Source organism: Aythya marila (assembly GCF_965140915.1).
Source record: "Aythya marila genome assembly, chromosome: Z".
NCBI lineage: Eukaryota > Metazoa > Chordata > Aves > Anseriformes > Anatidae > Aythya > Aythya marila.
In genome coordinates, this window is record NC_139080.1 from 19,993,787 (window position 1) to 20,012,467 (window position 18,681).

Sequence of the window (18,681 nt, forward strand, 5' to 3'; positions counted from 1 at the left end):
CACCTCCTCACGCAGCATGGTGGGAGTTGTAGTCCTTCCCCTCCGGCACGCCGGCGGCGGGCGCTGGGGAGCGGTGCGGAGGGGACTACATCTCCCGGAGGGGTGCCGGGGGGAGAGGGACGGAGGGGCGGTGCGAAGGGAGGAGCGGGGACAGCTCCGGTGCTGATCGCGGGGCGGGCTCGCCGGCAGAGCCCGGGCGGGCGGCGGGCGGGAGCGGCAGCGGCAGCGGGGCGAGCTGCGGCCGCGCCCGGCCATGAGGCACGAAGCGCCCGTGCAGGTCGGTGGGGACGGGGGGCGGCGGGCGCAGCGCGGCCGGGAGGGGCGGGTAGCAGCGGGCAAGGGTCCCCGGGGGGCGTGTGGGGACCCCCGTGGGGACGGGGGAGCCGGCAGCCCGCTGTGGGGCGGGGGGCTCGCTGCGACCCCCGTCCCGCTACCCCGGGAGGGAAGGAGGGCAGCGGGGCTTCGCACCCCGCCAGTGTCCACGTGTGGGTGTCGGGTCTCGGTGGGGTGAGCACACGGGGCCCCGCCGACACCCTTCGTGCCCCTCGACGTCGGTGGCGGCTCCTCGTGTGGGTGCTGGGTTTTGAGGATGGGGTGTTTTGGGATCCTGTCTGGGAGTGCGGGACGTCGGCGAGGTGTCCCCTCCGCCGGTTTGCTCCAGGAGCAGTTATCCACCTGCACCAGGAGAAGGTGGCTCGGTGTGAGGGCTGGGAGCAGCAAAGAGGTGGCCCCTTTTCAACCATTTGGCATAAGGGAAAGCATAGTGCCCCGTGAGACACAAATCATGTAGGGGCACTGGTGACACTGCGTGCGTCTTTGGGCAGTTTCTGGGTAGTTGCTTCAAAACAGTTTACACTGTGTGGCCAGCCATGCGCCAGCTATTTCTTAGGGCTCCTTTCACGATGTCTTGCAGGGGCTCTGGGGGCCCCAGGCTACACGCTCGAACACATGACTGTTTTTTAACAGAAGATCAGTCATGTTGCTGGTGGATTGGTAACAATCAATCCCACTGTTTTTGTACAATGCAAAGAGCACTTTCGCAGTCAGCAGTGATTTAAGTTATGAACTGCAGCCCTGTTAGCTAATATTTTTCATGCTGGATATCTGCTCTGGCAGTAATAGAATATCAGCTTGAAGGGATGATCTGCAAGCTCTTCAATATGCATGCTCAAAAAGACGTCTGAAACCTTAAGTTACGCAGATGTGGCATTGGGTTTCTGTGACTTTGGACAGAGAATGATCGTCTCATAAATCTTTTGCAGAGCAATTGCTTGGATGTCACATGCTGAAACCTTTCAACCAAAGCGGTGCACTAGAAATAAGCCACTCTTCAGTAAAAATGTCTTTCAGTTTTCTGGTTGAAGAACAGCAATAATTAGGGTGCTAGGCATTTAAATGCCTAGTTCTGCATGCTCCATGCATGTGTTGGGACTATTTGTTTAGCATTTGCCTTTTATTTACACATGCTTATTGAGATATCAAAGTTATGTTTAGCAGGCATTGGCTTTGGAGAGTCTTTCATAAAAAGCAGATTTTGCTAGTAAAGGATGAAAAATACAGATTGGTCACTTGCATTTGACGTTTGACAGGTGTTGAATGCACTGGCACTGTTACATACTTGTGGAAACAAGATGATGGGACATTAAAATAAAATCTGAGGAAAGTAATGTCTAGTTAGAAAAATATATGTACTTGACATATATCAGAAAACTGCTGCTTGTTTTTTATATCTGATTATCAGTACAAATTGAATTATTGTTTAATGTAATTGAATAAAAGTCAGCAGAAGGCAGAGCTTTAGTATAAAAAGAGACAGCAAAGAGCTTTAAAGACACAAAAACTATAAACTCCACTTTTTCACAACTGGTGATACAGCCAAGCGATGTCTATTTTTTAACATATTGGATCCAAAATTATAATAAAAAATCTGGATTTTTCCAAGACATGAAAATGCAGCCTGGTAGATAAGGTTTGATTTCCTTTTGTAGTTTCTTTTTTTTTTTTTTTTCTTGTGCTTGCACCATTCCCTGTGTATTTGCATATTTTTCTTATTAAATATTTGAACAAAACAATATTTTATTTTGGGGTCTTCTTTCTAACCATCTTCTCTTTTTCCCACATTGGGCCGGTATGGTTGGTCCTTGTTCAAATATGGTTTAGAACTAGCAGAACTAGTTGCCTGATTTCTTTCTTATGGCTATCTGATTTCCTATTACATGAAACAAGTGTAGTTGCTTGTTTGTACACAACAGCTTTATGGAACAGTCTGTTCTAGAGCTAACATCTCTCTGAATTGTAGAGCAACAGAACAAGTGACCAAGCAGATGTCTTTTGATCATGATGAAAACAAGTCAGAGGAATGTGTAAGCATCATTTTTTCCATTTCCATAAATCAATAATTAAAAAGAAAACTAAGTTAAAATTTTTTAAAAGGATAAGAAAAAGGGCCCATACAGTGGCAGTCTTCCTATGCTTATGAATCCTTTGTTTGAATCTCAAGCTCATGCAATTTCTCTGTGGATGAGAAAGGCCAAAAATTATAAAAGACACGGCTTAAACAGTTCTGTCAGAGAGGGAGTTACCCAGTGCAAAAACTGGCTATTGTAAACTGCCAGATATTACTGGATCTGGGTCAGAGTTTGTGACTTCTTTTAATCTCTAGTTGTATTTTTAAAGGAAAGTTGTAAATCTGAACAGCACTCATGGTGACGGAGAAGGCTTTGTTTTAAGAGTCAAAAGCAGTGAACTTGATTTATTTAGTTATTTTTCTTTCTGTGAAACACAGATGTGTGTATGGTTTCTGTGTGTTCTTTTAATAACTGGTCTGAATTACTTGAAATGTCTGTGCATCTCTCAGCAGTTTCCCCTAGGGTCTTGACGGTAGTCTGAAAAATGAAAATTCAATGGGAAATTCTCTGTTATTCTCCCATCAATTCACTCTCTCCAAGCTTCACTCTTTTTCTGCTTGTACCATGCACATTTTCCAAATCCCTGCACTTTGCAAAAATCAAAAAGTTGGAATGTGGTTTGGATAACCTGTTCTTAGCATTTATCACAGCATATAGGCATTACTGGTGACAGTTTGTAGAAATTTCCAGAACTCTGCAGACTCTCTTTCACTTGCTGGGGCAAATAATTTCACAGGTCACTAATGCCATAGAGGTAAGGGAATAACAGGGAATGGTAAATAATCTGTAAAGACAATATAAGCATTTCTGATGCTTTGCCAAGGAAATAAATGAGAACATTTTCTTCTGATTTTTCTGTATCCGTTTGTCACTACGTATGGTTATGCCCAGAGAGAAATGGTTTATAACAGATACATCCAAACATGATGGACAAAAGCAACAGCAAGCAAAAAGGGCATTTCCAGATATTTAAGAGGTTAGAAAAATATGATGAAAAAAGCCAAGCCAGAGGTATTAGATGCAGAATTTATCAAGCCAATTCATCTCTATCACTTAGCAGAATTATTAGATTATTCTTGGTTCAAACTAGACGTACTGGCCTATACCAAGCCATTGAGTCCAGAGAGCAAACTTTTTAACCAAAGCACCCTTTTGTTAACTGATCAATCTGCATTTGGAGCCAGTAGTCCTCTTCCTGTCACTAACCCTACTTGGAGGCGTACTGTTGAAGCTTACTCCTTTTCAGGTTAGATATTTTCTAATCTCTATCTAAAAGACACACAGGACCACTTTATATACATTTTGTCTCAATGATCAGTGTCTGCTCCAGGACACATCCATCTGAATAGTTCTCATCCCCAAATGTTTACTCCAGGTTACTATCTAGAGAAACCAGCACACACTTACTTTTTTTTTTTTTTTTTTTTTTTTTTTTTTTTAACATACATTTCACTCATAGTCTAAGGTCTTCATTCATTTGGTCTTCCCCGTAACCCTTTTCTATATTTTCCTTTTTAAAGTCAGCTTTCATAAACACGTTTGATGACAATTGTTGCTAATGGCATCTCACTAATGCCTTAGACAGGGGCATTAGTATTTCTCTTCTTCTTTTGGCCTGATGCAGCTGCTTTACCGATTTAGAAAATGCACAGTCTCTGTTACATCTCATGGCCCAAAGTGCTGCACTTGATAAGGCTAATGGCAGAGGGCTGTAGCCATCTACTCTCCTCATTCTCTTTCTTACTCCCTGGTAAATCACCATTTATTTTGACTGGAATATCTTGCCTGATGCATCTTCTATTTATTCTTTTCAGAGCTGTACCATTTTGGTGACTTCTTGACGTCCTGCGTTAGACTAACACACCTAGGACTTTATTTCTGTTTTTGCCAGTATTTGAAGTATTTTGAGCGAGTGGGAATTGGAAATATCTTTCTGAAGCAACTCTTTTCTTGAAGATGGTAAACTTAGGTTAAGGAAGGATGGCTGAGTAATGGAAAATGGCTGAGTAATGCCGTAGCTCACCACAAGTACATGTAGATCACCAGAATTCATGTGCTAGAACTTTGCCAGAACCATTCTTTATGGTACATCGCATTCTGCTGTTCTGGGCAGCTGCCAGCACTGTGGCCACATTCATGCTGATATGAAGTAAGTAGAGCTTCTCTAAAATGTTTTAGATTCTCATCTCCGTATATATTCTCCCAATATTCCCTAACTTGGAATTTTTTATTATTATGTCACTTATAATAAAGCGTTGCATTTTTAATTACACCTTTCAGATTAAGTATGTTATGCTTACAAATATTTGTGAATATAACCTCATGATACCTTGCAGCAGATAAGCTTCTCCTGATGCTGCCAAGTACATTGGCTGACAAGATGTGCTCTGCAGATGGCTGGCTATCTGTGATTCCAAATAAGTGATCGGTGCTTTGTCCACTGAACTCTGTTAAGACTTATTAATTGGCCAGTTAAAAATTAGATGTTGAGGGTGATCCACAAGGCTTTGCGAGAATTAGGTAGAAAGAAGACATTTTCCCTAGAATTCCCTTTGATCTTTTCCTTTAAGATGTGCCAGTTATTATTATTTTTTAAAAGAAGAAAAAGTAGTTGTGGAAGACACAAAGGAATGAACCTTAGTGTTTTCAATCCCAGCTTTTCTTCTGGCATCCTCTTTTCCAGGGGCAATTAATTCTGCATAGACATCCAGAGTGGAGCACGTATATAAGTTAAAACTGAAGTGATGTGCAGGCCAGGGAGGTCATGGCAAATTGCCCTGCTTAAGTGAAAAAGCTGTTCAAATTAATTCTGTCAAAGGAAAAGGTCCTCTAAGGCCATAAAGAGAAACATAGCCAAGTGTTTCATTATTATCATGAAGGCTTTTTTTGATTTTTTTTTTCTCAGCCCTGCCCTGTTTTAATCTGTTCTTTTGGGATCAAGGAAGCAGCTGAACATGAGACTTGCAAACTACCTGTGCCTGGTAAAGAGAACTCTGCTTGATGATTAAAATTGTCTATGCCAATAAATGATATTAATTTAAGGAGCTGAAAGTTGTGCTGTTGTGGTGGTTTCACCCATTTGGACAACCGCTCTCTTACGCCCTCTCCTTATGGACAAGGGGTAGAAAACACCCTGGAAAAGACTCAAAGTTTGAGGTAAGGACAGGGAGATTGCTCACCAATTACTCTCATGGGCAAAACAGGCTCATAGTAGGGAGATTAATGCATTTTATTGCCTATTGCTACCAGAACAGAGCAGAGAGAAACTAAAAGCAAACCATAAACACCTTTCCCCATCCATCCTTTTTTTACCTGCTCCCCTCCAAAGGGCACAGGGGAACAGGGAATGGGGGCTGTGGTCAGTCCCTGATGCTTCATCTCTTCTGCTCCTTCACAGTCCCTCTCTGCCCCTGATCCCCACGGGGTCCCTCCCACGGGATGCTGTCCTTCCCAAAATGCGGGGGCTGCCCACAGGCAGCAGCTCTTCAAGACCTGCTCCCACATAGCTCCATACCACTGGGTCCATCCCCCAGGAGCAAACTGCTCCAGCACGGGTCCCCCACGGGTGGGCAGCAGCTCCCCCCAGACCCCATGCTCCTGCGTGGGCTCCTCTCCACGGGCTGCAGCTCCGGCCCGGGGCCTGCTCCTGCGGGGGCTCTCCATGGGCCGCAGCCTCCTCCAGGCCACATCCACCTGCTCCACCAGGGGCTTCTGCACGGGCTGCAGTGTGGAGATCTGCTCCATGTGGGACTCGTGGGCTGCAGGGGGACAGCCTGCTCCACCAGAGACCTGTCCACAGTCTTTAGGGGAACTGCTGCTGCCTGCCTGGAGCACCTCCTGCCCTCCTGCTGCACTGACCCGGGTGGCTGCAGGGCTGCTTCTCACTCTTCTCTATCTCCCAGATGCTGTTCCCCAGCAGTATTTCCCACCCCCTCCCCCCTTTCTTAAATCTGTTCTCACGAAGGCACAACCAGCATCACTTACTGGCTCTTCTCTAGCCATCAGCGGGTCCCTTTTTGAGTCACCTGGAGCTGGCTCTCAACTGATGTGAACAGCTGCTGGGCTCTGCTCACAGAGACCCCCACTATAGCTCCCTGCTAACAATACCCAATACAGTTGTAAGCGGAGAAGCACACAAAGCCATCCCTTTTCTGTTCTTTGGCCATATTCAAGATGGGGACTTACCTTCTCCCTGGTTTTGGTAAGGATAGCATGTGATATCTCCTGACTATAGGTTTTCTGACCTTTGTCTTGCGCTTATTGTTCCCCATGGGCTTTTAGGTCTTTCTTGAGTCCACTAGGAGGTGGCCTGAGGCTGCCTTTGGTGCTAATGTCATGTTGGCTGTAGAGATCTGAGTAGGGACTTACTCTAAAGAAAAATGGTTATGCAATGGAAATGGAAATATCCTCTTTCTCTTTAATTTTACTTAAAAAGGACAAATTTTAACTGAAGAGATAACTCACTGTGTTTTACTGAAAGTGTTGCTTCTTTAATATAGCCATTTTATCATTTCAGATGAGAAGTTTGTCAAATTAAAGGTAAAGTTTTTGCTTTCTTGGAAACAGAATATAAGTGAGGTTGGCGTGTTTATTTGGCTTCTGTCAGTGTATGCACTATTTAATTAGCAGGCCTGAGTATGGCAATCCTGCTGCTTGTCTCCAACATTGTTTCCAAAGGAGTAACATAACATCAGCATCAGCTTTTTCACATTTCTTTGCTGAATGCCTATATAGTACACAAATGTCTACACAAGTCCTGTCAGGAGTGAACTGACATATTAATACATGGAAATGTCTAGAGTACACTCCATACTTGAAGACAGCAGTTTGCATTTGAGAAGAAGAAGCACTGCAGGGGTATTTACAAAGCCCAAGAAGACGAAGGATCTAGGTTTCCCTTCAAGAAAAATAGAGACTCCTCTAGAATTTCATTTACAGTGGGTGCCTGATGCAGGTGATGTGAATTGTACTCTAAGAAATCTGTCCACGTGCTTTCTATAAAGTGAATGAGCTTTGGGAATATGATTTTAGGAAGTAATGGCAAAGCATTAGCACCAGTGCTGAGTTTGATGTCTCTTCAGGCCAGTGCAGACACTAGTACTTCTCTACAACTCACCTGTGTTTTGGACACAGGAAAGGAGCACTACAGCTGTTCTCAGGAGACTGCCTCTCTATACTGAAGTTAGTCCCTGAATATTTTGAATTATTATCAGTAACTTAGTCCTCTCCTGATTTCCCAGATGGAAGGTAGAGAAACTAGGCCTTTCCCATGCCTTCTGTGTGCCTTCTGCATCTTATAATAGGCAGAAATATTCTTATATCTGAAATAAAAGTTGGCTGCATTTCCATGTTCAACTTGCCCATAATTCTGCCTGTGGTACTGTAGATAATGAATCCTTAAGTTCAAGGCATAGAAAAGATGTTGCTTTTTATTTTTTAATAATTTTTAAAGAACTTTTAAGAAAACTATCACATGGGTAATGCACATAAACACATTAATTTAGAGGAGCACTGAATTTCTTTGCGGGGAAGGTCTGTGTTTAAAAGCATCAACAAGAAACATCTTCTTACTCAAGAAGGCTACATAATGTACAAGCTTTGGTGGGACTATTATTAGCATCCAGGTCTCCAGATTCCTCTGCTCACTGAATCATACTGTTTCTGAAGTGTGAAGCATTGAAGTACATAGTGATGAAATATAAGGCACATGAGTCTGGGGCCAGCAAGCTAAAATCTCTCTTCGTAAGCCTTAAGCAAGCTGAAGAAATTACATGGGAGACTTCTTAGGAGATAAAACCAAGAAACAAAATCATTCTTCTTCTTAGAAGTGGTAACTATGGTCTTAGCTACTGCATTATGGAGGGAAGCCAGCAAGGCAGCAGAACAGGCTGTTGGCAAAAGTGTGAAGGCTACACTGGCATCCCCAGCCACTGCACAGTCTTCGATCTGCCAGATTTCATTGACTTGTTGTTGGAAGTCTTATGTAATATCAGTGCTCTGTTCTTTACTACTTTATAGCCTGTTGTGATTAGACTAGCTTAAACATATTTTGATTTTCTTTTTCATATGTTCTGGACGAAATATCACCATATAGTTTTAGTATAAGGGAGAGTAGTAAAGGTGAAAAAGATTTTTTTTCTGTCTTTCACTATAGAAAAGGACGAAATATTACTGATGCATACACTTGGAATATATTTTTTTCTAAAACCTTCTTTGTTGCATGTCTGTGAAAGAAGAGAATAAATATTAAAGACAATGCAAACACAGGATAGAAACAGGTAGATACCCAAGACCACATTTAGTCAAGAATTTTAGTCACAACCAAATAAAAATCAAACGTTCAGTACTGCATTATTTATGAAATATAAATCTTATACCAAATTTCCTGTTAAAAGCTTGCTACTTTCATTGTCTCCTTCAGAAATTTTTGTCCCCACTTCTAATATGCCTCTCCAGTAGCCCAAAGAAGCTGGCATACTGTACTATGAGACAGCAGAATTGACTCAGAAAATGTAAGCAGTAATTGAAATGCTGCTGAGAAGGTGGGTTACAGCCCTTACCCTTCTGCAAGGTCCAGGTTCCAGCTGTCCTCTCAGACTGCCCAAATGCGCTCTGCAACATCTATCTTAGAAAACGTGGATGTGGGCTGCTTTTCCAAAAATCTTTATGGTAGTCTATGCTGTTGGTCTTTATGAAATCAGTGTGTAAATGTAATACCCTTAGTATTGCCAAAATGCAAGAATTTAAAATCCTGCAAGACCTCAAAAGTACTTCAGATTTTTCTTAGAAAGTGTATGAAATGAAACACTACCTAGTTCTGAGGTTGTTACTTTTGCCATCTGCTTTTTGAGCTTTCCAAGTAAAATAGTGGTTGAGTTTTCAAGTTAACCTCTGCAACCCTCCTGAAAGCCAAAGGCATACAATTTATAAACGGATCCTGTGATCTTTGAAGTCTCTAAGGAAGATAAGCTTGATATTTAGCAGTATTCAGTTTTTGTAATCTGTGTTTATTCAGATGCTTTATATGGATTAGAAGCCTTATTTTAAGGACTTAAATTTGAAAACATTGGCAATTGTCATTTATGATTATCTTGCACCAACATTGCAAATTCCAAAACTGTGTATGATCCGGGAACTGAAAAAAATTAAGACCTTATTTTCGAGGTCTCAATTCATTATATGATGGTATGGTAACTGAAAGCTACTAATAGCAAATGCTGTAGGCTGTAGGCAATACAAAAGGCTGTAGATATTACAAAACACTGTAGCATATTTACAGTAAAATAAATTGTTCAAGAATTGTATCAGATATGAAACAGATTAAGCTTTTGCTTGTTACTATACCTCCTATGTCATAACTCACCAGTGATCTCTGATTTCTTCCTTGTACATATTAAGAAAAGTATCTTTGCCTATATTTTCACCATTTATTTCATTCATCACATTTTCTGGATGTAGATATTTTTAACCATGTACTCAAGAGCTGTCCTAGATTTTTAGAAGGATTTTTCTTTTTTCAGTACCAGTCACTGGTGATGTTTACCTTTGATACATCCTCTTTTGCAACTGCAACTATTACCATGATTACAAGAAATAGGTACCCAAGACCACATTTAGTCAAGAACTTAAAGTCGTTACATAGAAATTACTTAAACCTCTGTGAAATTCTTCAGTTCCTATATGTCTGTTACCAAAATTCCAATAAAATCTAAATGTTTCCAGTTTTATGTGATTCAAGGGACAGTAAATTATTTCTTTTTGTTTTGAATTACAGATGGCATCTGCTCAAGATTCCAGATATGGCCAGAAAGATACATCTGACCAGAACTTTGATTACATGTTCAAACTGCTCATCATTGGCAACAGCAGTGTTGGGAAAACCTCGTTTTTGTTCCGATATGCTGATGACTCCTTTACTTCTGCATTTGTAAGCACAGTCGGGATCGATTTCAAAGTAAAAACAGTTTTCAAAAATGAAAAAAGAATTAAGCTACAGATTTGGGTAAGCCAAGGATAATAGTTCTATAAGTTTGATAGATAACATTTAAGCTGCTGTGGGTTTCCACTGAATGTCATAACCTTTGTATACATATATGGCAGAATAATGAAAAAGAAATTATTTCCTGCATCATTTTGCTGTCTAGAATATTAGAACATGGACAGATTTTTAAGGTATTCCAAGTACAGCAGAGTATGTATTCTGAAATAAATTCCAATAAGAAAACGCACAGGATGACATATATCGATAATCTGTGCAGCCAGGTATAAACTACTGTGCAATATATAGTTTATTGAAAGTGATTCATATTATTACAGATTATTTTGAAGTACCAGTTATGATCTTTTTCCCGACCAAAAGTAAAAATTCATTTAGGAGAAATGATAATGGATGCATAACAGAAGGCATATTTTTTAATTCTGTCATCTACCTTTGTCATCCTGATCACCTGAAACCTCTTCCTTCTTCTGCTGAGGAAGCAAACGTGGAAGGTGAGAGTATAACAGCTGTGTTGTCCCAAAGTACAAAAACTCATGTCCTTTGCCTGCACCTCATGTATGGTACAAAAATGCCAAACTGGAAGAGTTGTGATGCCAGAGAACAGGTGTTCTTCTTTTCTGCAAACGTTTCTCAACAGGAAAGGATAGCCAAAAAGATCTTTATGCAGCAGCTATATCATATCTCCTCATTCTTGGGTGATGGTGATACCCAGCTAGAGGGATTGATAGCAGAGCTTTTAACAATGTTGGACCTGGAGTTAAAATTTGAGGTTTGTGCCATCTTCCTTGGGTATTTGAAGATTTTGAGCAATGTTTCTTTTTCAAGATAACAGCCTAATTAACTAAGATTTTCTGTGCATGAATACAAGTCATTAAAAAATGTATTTAATGATGGGCAGCCAATAGATCTGGTGAAACATCGGGTCAAACAGGACTACATGTAAACTAACCCATTTTAAATGACAGATAAAATTAATTTCTTTTTAATATGGCACAGGTTCCCAGCAATCTCATTTCTTACGAGAAGACTGTGATTAGTAAGGTAAAAACTAAGGTGAATTTCCTAGTTTCCTAGGAAATGTATCTCATTCATGTCATCTCAGGTAGGCTATAGTCCTTGTTATCTCAAATGATTTGTTGTTCTGTGCCCTCTAGGTATTGGAACTCAGACTCCTTACTTCTCAACTTCTCTACCTTTTTAAGCTCAGATACTTGCTGTTATCAAGAGCATAATAGATAGTGCTGCACAGTAGTTAACTGTGTATCATGTGCATGTTTTCACTGCAATAACATGCTCGTTTCATTGTAACAATTTAACGATGGTGATCACATAATAATTCACATTGACATTACCTTATTATTTTTTGATAATGGAACAATAAAATTGTGTTCACATTATAGTCCTTACAGGGTTCTTCTTTTAATTACCAAGTAGCCTCTATGGTAGATTTTATCGTTCATGTGTCTTCTAGCAAAAGCAGCAACATCAGTTTATGATGTTATATTAATGTGATTGCTTTGACACAAGAATATTTCCCATAATGTGTTTTCATGCCAGACTACCAATATGTGCTTGGCTTGAAGCAGTCCATTAATCTAAATGTGTCCAGGGCTATCCATGGCATAGAGAGGATGTAGCAGCTGTATTCTTGCCAGCTGGAATAAACTTCCAGTTCTAGTCGAACGGACATTTGGATAGTCTTTGTATGGCAGCAACACCATCTGAACTGCAATGTTCTGCATACAGGAGAATTCTTGCCTGAAAAAAACTTTCAAGTGAAATGTGTGAAACAAGTAAAAGGTTTCTGTGTCCCACAGGGAGGAGGGAGCAGAGGCTCAGGGTATGGAAAGGACCTTCATGAAGACACCTCTCAGGACATAGGGTTAAGGGAACAAGACTTCAGGTCTTACTTTCATTCTAAAGCTTTTTACTCCAGCCAGCACTGCTTCTTGGTTTTGTGTTTGTTTGTTTGTTTTTATTTTTTTTTTTTACGTTTGTTTTTCCCATTGCAATTTTAATGCCAATTCATAAAACCCTTGTGATTGCCAAATAAATTGAAATTACAACAGCTCACTATTGCTGTTCACACTTTTTAGACGGAAAATTAAGTATTAGAATATTATGTTGCAGTTACACTTTCTAGAATAAATCTATTGACTGTTGCACCCCTGGGTCCTTAAATAAAATCGGTTAAATATCTCAGCAATCTATTCCAGTGCACAAAATCTGAAATAGAGAACTATCACCCCATCTTGTAAGTTGTATCAATAGCTATATCATTCTCACTATACAATATCTGTATATGTAACACCTCTCTATATTAAACTTTATTATTTATCTTTGATTTTGCAAATAATTTTCTAAAATGAATTGTTGTGCAATATCCATTTCCATTTCAAACTGCATTTGTAAAAGACCATTTATATTACATAAATATAAAAATAAATGAATGTGAGCACGATTTAATGTTAATTCTGAATAGAAACATGAATGAGCTAATAATGTTTCCTTCAGAATCACTGGCAAAGTATTTAGTTACATAATGTGATAAACAACGTTCAATAAATGTGAAATAAAACATTCTTAAAAAAATATCACAAGTTTGAATAGTCAGAAGAAACTTAAAATGAAGTGCAAGTTTAAATCATATTCTGAAGGATGAGATCAGAGCTGAAATATTTTGCCAGATACTATGGTGAGGAAATACACTCAGTGCTGCTGTTCTGCTATCTTTGTGTGGCAGTAAAATGCAGAAATGTATAAATCGTGATGCAGTTAAAGTCACTAAAATTCCCTATCTAGAGACACAGATGATCCGTTGTGTTTTCAGTTACAATTTTACACATTCTCTACTTGGGTAGACATTTAAACTTCATGCTTCACATGCATTTCAGCACTATCTTTTGTGTGCATTCTTTTGGAGCTTGGAGTACCAATTTTCTCAGAATAAAATTCTAATATGCTTTTTAGTGAAAGGTAAAAGTTTGTTTGACAGCATTGACACTCAAGGAAACAGAGTAATTATTCCTTAATAATTTTACTGTTCGATTATTACAGATGAAATAGCAAGGGTTAACAGGTTGAGGTAGGTGCTGTCTTACATAATGAGATGCCCTATGGGTTATTTCTTTGTTTGAGATTTTTTCTTGCTTTGAGGCAATAGTGCCCTATTCTTGGATTCAAAGAACCTGAATTGAATTGTCTTCTTTTATTTTTAAAGTCAGGGAGGATGTGGTTCTCTCTAGGTACTTATCTTTATTGCTTTGTGGTATGGTCAGAGAGAGCCTGCTGGGAGCTCTGTAAGGTTTTTTGCCTTCTAAACCAAATACTTTCTTTCCATGATATTTCTTACTTGAACTGGGAGAGGTTTTAGAGTTAAAGTGTTGTATTCATTAATGATAGCACATTATTTATTACTGTCATAAGCTGGCCCTGAAATTTTGTTTCACAGCAAGTTATAAATGTGCACACACTGATACGAACATTACAAAGACAGAATATTAACAGGATTGGTACACTGTTAAGGAGAGAAATCCATAAAAGATGCATTTTACCTAAAAAGTTATTGATTTCTCAACAGAAACGGTAAGAAATTTTCCACAAGAATTTTGTTTATGTGTACCACATATGTGCATAGAGTAAAAGTCCATGAGAGAACTCTAGGATGTTTTACAGTGTCAAGTAATAAACAGTAATATATTTTTTTCCACTTGGTTTCAACTACTAATGTGAAAGAGATGGACTGGAAGGCTGTAAGATTCTTTCTTTTCAAGCTTTTAGCTTTCAAGTTGTGTTGAATGAAAAAGAAAAGGCATGTCAATACCTATACTTACAAACATACACTATGAAGAAAATGAATGGAAGCTCAAGAGGTGCGCATTGGAAAATAAATAAATAAATAAATAAAAATTTACAAAGTTTAACCTTATAAATCTATCACTGCATTTACTGTACAATTTACCACACAACTCTGATGCCCTAAAGGTTTACATTACTTTTATAAACACTATAGACTGGTTAATAAAAATAACAGAATGCACAAGGTTATAGAGATTTATAGAGGTAAATTTGGGCAATATAATTTGTCAAAATAAAATATTTGAATAGGAACAAAAAGGTTTATTCTTAGAAAATAGAAAATAATGAAGACAGATCACTCCATTGATTTAACTGACAATGCATCCATGCCACATCTTTAATTGCTGTTTAAAATTTACTTGGGCGGAACTGTCAGTGATTTCTAACTGACTTGAGTATAAATTTTGTTTGAGGAATCAAGCATCAAGTTTTCCCTCTTTAAGCTGTTTATTTTACTTTCTAACTACATTCATACAGTGTTTATATAGTTTGATCTGACTGCAGCAGTTCAGTGCAAATATCAAACAAGAACACTTCATTACTTTTTGCTGCTTAGACGGCTTTTCCTGGGGACTAGATACAATGATCACACAAATAAAAGATATCCTCCTACAGAAGTTGGTATGAAAGCTGCTTGTGCCAGCATACCCTTCCTAGAATTGTATGTGACAGTTTCATTAGATATCCCATATGTTTCTGCTTTCATGTCAATTGTCACATCAATTCTATAAATTGCCGTAGGTCTTAGGGACTAGGGAGGACCTAGGGACTAGGAACTAGGTGAGGACTAGATTTTATAATCTGAATGAGGAAATCCAACTTCATCATTCAATAATTAAAACTCTAGTAGTTCAAAAAAAAAAAAAAAATTAACATAAAGCAACTTTTTTGTTTTGTTTTGTTTTTGTTTTTATCATAACAAGCTACCTGGCAGTGCTCTGGCAATGAAAAGAGGTTCAGTTAAAATGAGAATAATATATTTTGTGTGTCAGAGGGTCTGTGGAAACAGGAGTATGAATGAAAATTTCCTTGATATTGGAGTACTTCAGGGGAATCCTATGCTAACTTGCAAGTGTGGAGGCAGTACAATATTCCAGAAATATCCTTGTAACGTTGGCTAAGGCTACAGTGTCAGTGCAAGAGTCACTGAATTCATTGGTTCAGATGAAAGGTGTTGAAAGTTGAAGATACAGAAGTCTGTTATGGAGTTGAGAATAGGGTGTGGAAATAGAGGATAGTGAATGTAACAAATGTCTCATCACAGGAATTTCCAGAGCCTGATTTTTTTTCTCATCTGAGTATTTTTAATTGTTCTGACAACCCCACCACAGTTTATTTCGTGATTATGTTCCCAGGTGCTGGTGACAGTTTTGCTGCTGCTTAAAATACACAGCTTTTTTATATAAGGATAGTAAAACTATATTGAAAATGAGATTTTTGTCCTCTCAGAACAAAAATTAAATGTGTATCCAGTCATATACTAGGCAGCAAGTGATTTGAAGACAGCAATATAGAAGGCTGATAACTGCAGGGGGTTGGGATTTCTCTGGATTCATCTGTACTAGTAAATTAAACATACTGAGATTGTCCTTTGTCACTGAGTCCAGCTGGCATGGAATAGCTTTTGTTCACACGTTTAAACTCTTTAAGTCCCTGAAAGAGGATGGCTCCATCCAGACTTTATCTTGGGAATGGTCTCTGGCCTCGTCTAACTTCTGAGCCTTGCCCAGGAACTGTTTGGCAGAGTGCTAGCAAACCTGGGCCAAAACCATGGCAGAAAACATGCTGACAGTTTCACAGTATAGACAAGTTCCATAGCCTAGCAATGCTCCCTGGCACAAGCTAATTTGCTGCTTGAGGTGTAGGCTGAAAAGGGCAGCAGCTCTAGCCAGCCTTCAGTTAGTCTGACCTGTCTGCAGGGATAAGTGATACAAAGTGCTCACAAATGCTAGTCTGTTAGAGGGCTCCCAAGGAACTATTCCTGGGCAAAGGCGGTTAATCAGTAGCATGGCTGTGATGGCAGAAGGCAAACTCTTTCTGGGCCTTCCCTGTTAGCTGAAACAAGTAGAAATGCAGAACAGTTTTTGTCATGGTTTAAGCTGACTGCTGACAACTGAATGTTATGCAAGCTGTGGTTGGATATTGTTATCCTAAAATATTCCCCTTCTCCTCCTTCATTTACTTCTCTCTTTTCTAGATTATACGTATCTTTGAAGAGCCATGAAAACTATTTAACTGAAAGTTTCATAGTAGAATCCTTTCTTCCTTCCTTCCTTTCTTCCTTCCTTCCTTCCTTCCTTCCTTCCTTCCTTTCTTTCTTTCTTTCTTTCTTTCTTTCTTTCTTTCTTTCTTTCTTTCTTTCTTTCTTTCTTTCTTTCTTTCTTTCTTTCTTTCTTTCCTTCCTTCCTTCCTTCCTTCCTTCCTTCCTTCCTTCCTTCCTTCCTTCCTTCCTTCCTTCCTTCCTTCCTTCCTTCCTTCCTTCCTTCCTTCCTTCCTTCCTTCCTTCCTTCCTTCCTTCTTTCTTTCCTTTCTCTCTTTCTCTTTCTCTCTTTCTTTCTTTCTTCCTTCCTTCTTTCCTTCCTTCCTTCCTTCCTTCCTTCCTTCCTTCCTTCCTTCCTTCCTTCCTTCCTTCCTTCCTTCCTTCCTTCCTTCCTTCCTTCCTTCCTTCCTTCCTTCCTTTCTTTCTTTCTTTCTTTCTTTCTTTCTTTCTTTCTTCTCTTTCTTTCTTTCTCTTCCTTCCTTCCTTCCTCCTTCCTTCCTTCCTTCCTTCCTTCCTTCCTTCCTTCCTTCCTTCCTTCCTTCCTTCCTTCCTTCCTTCCTTCCTTCCTTTCTTTCTTTCTTTCTTCTTTCTTTCTTTCTTTCTTTCTTTCTTTCTTTCTTTCTTTCTTTCTTTCTTTCTCTCTCTTTCTTTCTTTCTTTCTTTCTTTCTTCTTTCTTTCTTTCTTTCTTTCTTTCTTTCTTTCTTTCTTTCTTTCTTCTTTCTTTCTTTCTTCTCTTTCTCCTTCCTCCTTTCCTTCCTTCCTTCCTTCTTCCTTCCTTCCTTCCTTCCTTCCTTCCTTCCTTCCTTCCTTCCTTCCTTCTTCCTTCCTTCCTTCCTTCCTTCCTTCTCCTTCTCTTTCCTTCTTTCCTTCTTTCCTTCTTTCCTTCTTTCTTTCTTTCTTCTTCTTTTCTCTTTCTTTCTTTCTCTTCTTTCTTTCTTTCTTTCTTTCTTTCTTTCTTTTCTTTCTTTCTTTCTTTTTCTTTCTTTCTTTCTTTCTTTCTTTCTTTCTTTCTTTTCTTTCTCTTTCTTTCTTTCTTTCTTTCTTTCTTTCTTTCTTTCTTTCTTTCTTTCTTTCTTTTCTTTCTTTCTTTCTTTCTTTCTTTCTTTCTTTCTTCTCCCTTCCTCCCTTCCTTCCTCCCTTCCCTTCTCCCTTCCCTCCTCCCTTCCTCCCTTTCTTCTTTTCCTTTTCCTTTTCCTTTTCCTTTTTCCTTTTTCCTTTTCCTTTTCCTTTTCCTTTTCCTTTCCTTTTCCTTTTCCTTTTCCTTTTCCTTTTCCTTTTCCTTTTCCTTTTTCATGCTGCTGTATTGTTTCATTCAGTGCTTCCTATGTCTCCATCAAGAACGCTTCAATTTCTGTGCAAGTCATATTTGGTACACTTTATTTCTTTGAAGTATTGTTATTCATTAATAATTATTTTTCCATTTATTATTGTTGTTGTAGTGGTTTTTAAACACCTGGGGTTTTCAGCAATAGATGCTAAGGATTTATACAGCCAAGGAAAGCTGTGTACAGTTGTAGTACAGACAGAACCCATGTGTACAGATCTCAGTAAGAAGTTCATCCTTACATAGGTTGGGAACCTCAGTTACATCTAAAAGTTCTATGTTTTCATTAATTCAAGGATTTTTAATGCTCTCTTTACTTTTCCATGTTTATTTTGTATTCTCTTTATTGTACCTGTTCTGTTTATGTTAAAGCTATGCCCGAGGATCCAAGTCAGATTAGGTTTAGATTGTTTTAGGTAAATAACCAAGAAGAAACAAACAAACAAACAAACAACAACAACAACAAAAAAACTCAAATAGCTTACAGGCAGCCAGTCAAGTGGGAATGAACTGGGAATGGGAAATAGCGAAAGCAGATATTTGTCAGGGAAAAAAAAAACAAAAACAAAAACACACACACAAAAAAAAACCTGCTTACCTAAAAGCAGACAAGAGAGCTTGACTTCTCTAAACTTAGCAGATGCAAGTAATTTATATAATTTATATATAACTTTATTTAATTTATAATTTAAAAATATTTATAGTTTAAGATCATCACAGCAAAAGCAAATACAAGCAGAGATTGAAAAGATACTGTCTGTGTTGCTATTTAAAGTTTGACTACAATTGTTCACTCATATGATGAGATAATGTGAGAGAAAGGAACTAAGA

The 18,681-nt window shown here is 39.0% G+C and overlaps 1 protein-coding gene across 1 annotated transcript in view; it reads left to right on the plus strand.

The window, feature by feature from the left end:
* Positions 1-227: 227 nt before the first annotated feature.
* Positions 228-18,681, plus strand: part of RAB3C (RAB3C, member RAS oncogene family) — a 135,884-nt gene continuing 117,430 nt past the window's right edge. Inside the window, exons 1-2 of the mRNA XM_082782736.1 lie at positions 228-277; positions 10,183-10,410. Coding sequence (XP_082638862.1) covers positions 254-277; positions 10,183-10,410 — 252 coding nt within the window. The 5' untranslated portion in view covers positions 228-253. The remainder of the gene's footprint in view (positions 278-10,182; positions 10,411-18,681) is intronic.